The sequence below is a fragment of the Cyprinus carpio genome, chromosome B15 (assembly GCF_018340385.1).
Source record: "Cyprinus carpio isolate SPL01 chromosome B15, ASM1834038v1, whole genome shotgun sequence".
NCBI classification, from domain to species: domain Eukaryota; kingdom Metazoa; phylum Chordata; class Actinopteri; order Cypriniformes; family Cyprinidae; genus Cyprinus; species Cyprinus carpio.
The window spans coordinates 10,877,994-10,883,993 of record NC_056611.1 but is presented as its reverse complement, the minus strand read 5'-3'; the positions used below and the strand labels follow the sequence as shown (position 1 = coordinate 10,883,993).

The following is a 6,000-nucleotide window of genomic DNA, read 5'->3' as shown; positions in this document are numbered from 1 at the left end:
AGACAGGCTTAAAATACAACTTGAGAATGAATGTTAAACTATGTCAATTTATACAACAGATAAATAAAAGGTAATTTATTAGAGGGACATCTTGGACCCCACATTTTAATTATCTGGGTCATTTTTTGTCACATTTAGTGCAGTTTTTGCCCCGTGTTATGTTTAATTTCTGACCTTGCTCCCGAGATGTGAGAGAGCAACCTCTGAGCAATAAAATATTTTTGCAGGCATTTCAACAAACTTAGAACAGAAAAGTAGGGAAGATAAAACACAGAAGGCAGCAGTAAATGCAAAATAACGATAATAGAACTGACTGAACTGAAGTCATACAATCATACACCGATACTGAAACAGATAGGGGCAGGAATAAAGAGTCCCATGCTCACAGGCACAGGCTATAAAGGGACACACTGAAGGTTTTATGATCTCCACAGATGTGATTAGTCTATAAGACACCCCCACAACACACACCCATCCCCACCTCACACACTCTCATGCCCTCCCTTATTTCTCTCCGTCTCTCTCTCTTTCCCTCTCACTCGTCCCATGCCTCTGCAGTGGCTCATTCTTTCCTGCGCCGGCTACAGACACACACACACCGCCCCCCTCCACCCCTCTTCTAGCCACTCATCCCAGCATGCGGTACCTATTCAGGGGTAAGAACCAGACTGAAAGTGGAGCTCTGCGCTACAGCTGCCGCTGAATGAATGCAGCATTTCCTGCGTCTACAACCACGTTGAGTGAGACAGAGTATCAGCGAGACACTGCCGGCAACTGAGAGCCACTGATCTGAAGATCAAGCAACGGATCAGGTGCTGCCTCCGTATTTCTCGCTCTCTAGTTCCCTCTCCCTCCCTTACTGGGACATACTGCAAAGGAGGATCGAGGACAGGAAGGTACTCCGCAAGACTTCTCAAGCTGAAAGTCTAATTTCGTGTCGGGTCCCTTGTGGCCCCTCAGACCTACAGTATCCCACCCAAGACATACAGCAGAAGACTTAACCAGGGACAGACAGGCAGGCACAAGTGGGCAGACAGTCTGGCATGGAGTTGCAAGACAGAAGATCATTCCTGCACAGGTGTGCGCGGTCCGGCGATGTTGTCCACGCCGGTCTGGTCGTCACACTTCTGATTGGTAAGTCTCTTGCAATCATTCCCCTACATTGTCCCCCTCTCTGTCTGTTTACTCCTAAGCCCACCATCCTACGCTTGCCTAGTGGGGTGGCTGCCAAAATGCTGCATTTTTTGCATGGCTTGCACAAGTCGTGAGGACCAAACAAGCCGGGTTATATACTTGTTGCTGTTTGTGGGGGTTGATTTGTTGAAAGATCTCAGGTTTCTATGTCTCGAGAGGATATATTCTGGGAAGACTAGGTTGCTTCTCTTAACTCTGGTGAAACGAGAGGGATAGAGGGTGAAAAAAAAAGTAAAGTATCAATACATGGAACAGTTCATATCAAGGAGGCATGATCATGTTGGCATCTGATGTTTTAAATTAGTCGATATTGATGGCAATCATTAGGTCTATCAAAGATCGTACTTAACATCTTCACCTCCAACACAGTAAATCCATCTCAATAAGTGACTGAAATACTCTAGTGACTTTGCCTTTTCTTCCCAATTGTCCTTCCAGCCATGTCCATTGCACTGGGTCGTAGCCAAGCAGATTTTAAGGGTGAACACATCCTCCCTAATTTTCATATTAGCGTCTAATTGTTAACGGCGACAGATTCTGGAACTTTAAACAAATCTTGTACATTTTGGTTACTTCCATGAAAGACCTTCTCCATTTTTACTCTTTCCTGCACATACTTTTTACATCAAAATCTGATGATCTCACTGTAAAAGGCATTCACTTTACCTCAGCTGCAGGATGTTTTTGGGACGTGTGGCTTTCTGTTTTAGAGCGTCTTTATGATGTATCGCGCTGTGTGAGTCTTGAATCACACTGCACAACAGTATGCTGAGCTCACTGAATTTCGCCACTGAATTACATGAATTCTTTTTGAGCAGGTGGGCCCGGTTCTTCCAAGCAAGCCCCCCTCCCCGTTCTCTTTACTGCTTGTGAAGGTGAATTAGAGGCCGTTAAACTAGGTCATTTTCACTCTCTCCTTTATAGCATGAACTCAGATGGTTAATATGCATCCTCTGCAGAGTTCCCAGTGGACTCTGGGAGGTATGATATATTGCTATATGTTCGCGGCACATCCGTCAGGTTATGAGAAGGTGCACCACTTAGGGGCGAATCATCATTCTGACAAACGACACAGTTTTGCTGGTGGTTTGATTACAATTTTTCCTATCGGTGTGCCTGCAAATGATAGAATGTGAGGTTAATTGCAATATAAACAACCCTCATTCATATATTATCAGAGTTCATCAGATCTGTCTGCGTCCGTGCCATAAGAAAAAAAAAAAAAAAAAAAATAAGTAAACTGTCATTTAAAAGTCTATAGTGTTTAACACAGAATTCTTTTGAAATCAAAGAATTGATACTGCATCAGTGCTGTGAAAGAAAAGAATTTACTCACTTCTCAGAGGCCTGGGAGATCTTGAAAGACAGAAGTTAAATGTTGAAAATGGCTCTTAAAACGGTTCTGGTACCAAACAATACAGCGTCTTAATAGTACCAAATGGACATTGCTTGTATTTACTAATATTTTGAATAAAATGAAATGTCAATACAGTTAATCCTGTGCAATATGATAAGAACAGGGCTCTATAAATAGTCCAAGAGCACACGTGTGTAATGTCATGGCATGCAGAGCATGTGAAGAGCAGTTGTGGTATCTCCTCTTCCGACACTAGTCCCTCACACCTCAGAGTGATTAGGACAAACATGATTAGGAGCTCACGTCTGGACCCCTAGGCAGAACCTTTATCATCTCTGAAAATTAGCAACATGACAGTATAGGACCCACCTGATTGCGAGGAAAGTATCTTATTTATATGTACATAGTTGCTGTCAGTGTTGCCAACTTCACAACAGCTGTAAGATTTAATGACCTTTTATACCCCTTTTAGTATATTTTTCAAAAAGCACATAACAAATCAAGCAATTTTCTCGACAAGCCTTTGTTTCTTTCCTTGGAAGAGAATATAATACAAAGGGTGTGCTGTGAAATTCATAAATGCATGAGATAAAATCAAGTCAGGCAATGTAGTGGTTATAAATCAGGATTGTGATGCTATTTCATACTCATTCCAGAAAAAGAAGAAAAGATGTACATAAGAACGGCTTTATTGGGAATTTGGATGTATTAAAATACAATATGTGAGCACAAATGTAAAGGGCTGACTTTATAATATGATGACATCATGAACATGCGAATTAGCACGACACAATCTAACATCATTTAACCACTTGAACTTTTACTTATGTATCTTTGTGTGGACATTCTCTACACTTTTTTTTTTGTTTGGAATTTCTGAATAATATAACTATGTAAACATTTAAAGATCATTTAACATTTAAAGATTTTAATCATAAATAATATAAAGAACAAAAGCCATACTACTTAAGAGTTTACAGCAATAAAAGGGACAAATTTTAATCAAAGTTTACAGTGTTTTTTTTGTTGTTGTTTTGTTTTTACTATATTTTTTACAGGGTTTGCTTTTAAATGGCTGTCTATGAAGAAACTTTTTATTTTTATTATTCAAAAATGATAATGATAAAACAGCATCTACCAGCAGTGGTGAACTGCCAAAGGTTAAAAGCTAAATCATGCCACGCTTGCAATACTAATGCTGTGTGAAAAGATTTGTGTTAATCAATCGTACATCTTATTTGTACAGTTTCTCCATCGAGAATGACCCAGCTGTACTTGCATGATTCTAAAATAGCAGCCCTCTGGCCACCGAGTGGACTGACTGGCCTTAAAGGGACTTTGGTTTAATCCAGCAGTAAGATCTGAAGGCTCTGAAGTATGTTTATGATATGTTGATGTCACAGGCTGTACATGGAGTCCTATTACATAGAGTAGATATAGTTATACATCACTCTCCTCTCTCTTTCTTTCACTCAACTTCACTTTCTTTCTCCCTTCACTCCCCATGCCCCGTTAAGTAGCCATATGAACCTTATACCACTGCACATTAGTGTCTGTGGATATGTATTATGGGTATTGATTATCTCCCAGGGATGGAAGGTGAGGTATTGAAATTTCTAAATGCAAACTGTTTTTAAATGCAATGTTTTCAAATATATGTTATATGTTACGTGGGTGCCACATATGGCTTCACACACACACACAACACACACACGCACACACACACATACATATATATATATATATATATATATATATATATATATATATATACTGAAATTTTTTTGTAATGCATTTTATTCAAAAGGGTGGTTAAAAATGTCCTTTTCTGATTCATCCAGTATCAATTCCTAAACTGTAACAATCAATATTTTTTCAAAGAAAATTTATACTTAGACATGAACCTGCAAATGTGTATACATACTGCATATGAAGAAAAAAACATGGTAAGTCAAATATTTATAGGATAAAAAGTGGTAATCGGTTAATTCAAAATTAATCTTAATACCTTAATTTCATATAACTATTGCATATAAAATATCCAGTAATATTTTCAGAAAGTGATTGTTTCATTCATAAGTGATTTTTATTCATCATTTCAGTTTTTATTTCTGGAAACCTAAGTACTTTCATATATTAAATTGGCGTGATGTTTGGCATCTTATGACTGATTTTAAAAATGTATATTTGTGAAGTATATCACTATTTAAATAAATCAACAGCATACACATATCAATATGGCTTTCATTAAAAGGATCACTGTTAAATGTAAACAAACATTCATACATTCATTTTAAATTAACTTAACAGAATATTTTTTTTTTCCTCTTTTTTTATTTTATTTTATTTTTTAATTTTTTTTTTTAGTGGGTCTCCTGCTACGTATGTCCCTTCATCTTCCAAAATATATTTTTTTCAAGATATAACACATTTGACCTTTTGGCATCTCCAAAGTAGCATAGCTCACTAATATAGCACATATAAGATAAAATTGCACAAAATCGGCTCACAACTGTTACATTATTTGCTGTCATTCCCTGACACTGCAATGAGGAACTTTAACATAGAGTCAAGGGAATGTCTTATCAGGGATAGAGATAATGAGATATGATAGCTGGCTGAAAATTGATGGCCTGAATAAGGGAAAGAGAAAGATGCTTATGAGGGGCAGAGTGATGGGAGAAAGGGGGGTTGTTTGCTTTAATTAGTTTTGTTCTCTGGAGTGATACTCAGTGGAATAGTGGGTGTAGATTTAAGGGGAAGATCTGATTAATATTATGTGAATCAGATCTAACACAATAATGTCATTCTATTTTAAGCTTTACATTTCAAATTTTATAATGCATAACATTTATTTTATTGTATATATATATATATATATATATATATATATATATATATATATGTGTGTGTGTGTGTGTATATATATATATATATATATATATATATATATATATATATATATATATATATATATATATATATATATATATATACTATATATACTATCGTAGTGCTTTGATTTTTTTTGTTGTTATTGATATAATATATATATATATATATATATATATATATATATATATATATATATATATATATATATATATTTTGAGGTTTTAGTAATTTTGTTTTTGTCATATATATTTTCATAAATAAATAAATAAATAAAATTGCATTTATTTATATAAGTTATTTGCCATGGCAACATTTCTCATTTATTTATTTATTTATTTATTTATTTATTTATTTATTTATTCAATATTTATATTTTACTTTGGCTTTATTTAAAATGAACAAAAAACTATTTTTAATAGTTTTAGTTTGTTTTAGTTAAAATAAGTCTCAACCCACAGGTTGCTCTTTTATTGCTCAGAAAACAAAGTTCTTATTCATGTTTCATTATTTAACTGTCACATTTCTTTTCTCCTATAATTCCGACAAAAAGAACA

The 6,000-nt window shown here is 35.5% G+C and overlaps 1 protein-coding gene across 1 annotated transcript in view; it reads left to right on the top strand.

The window, feature by feature from the left end:
• The first annotated feature begins 288 nt into the window (after nucleotides 1–288).
• The window catches only part of scn4ba (sodium channel, voltage-gated, type IV, beta a), a 30,107-nt gene continuing 24,395 nt past the window's right edge, over nucleotides 289–6,000 (top strand). The window contains exon 1 of the mRNA XM_019119836.2: nucleotides 289–1,134. Coding sequence (XP_018975381.1) covers nucleotides 1,044–1,134 — 91 coding nt within the window. The 5' untranslated portion in view covers nucleotides 289–1,043. The remainder of the gene's footprint in view (nucleotides 1,135–6,000) is intronic.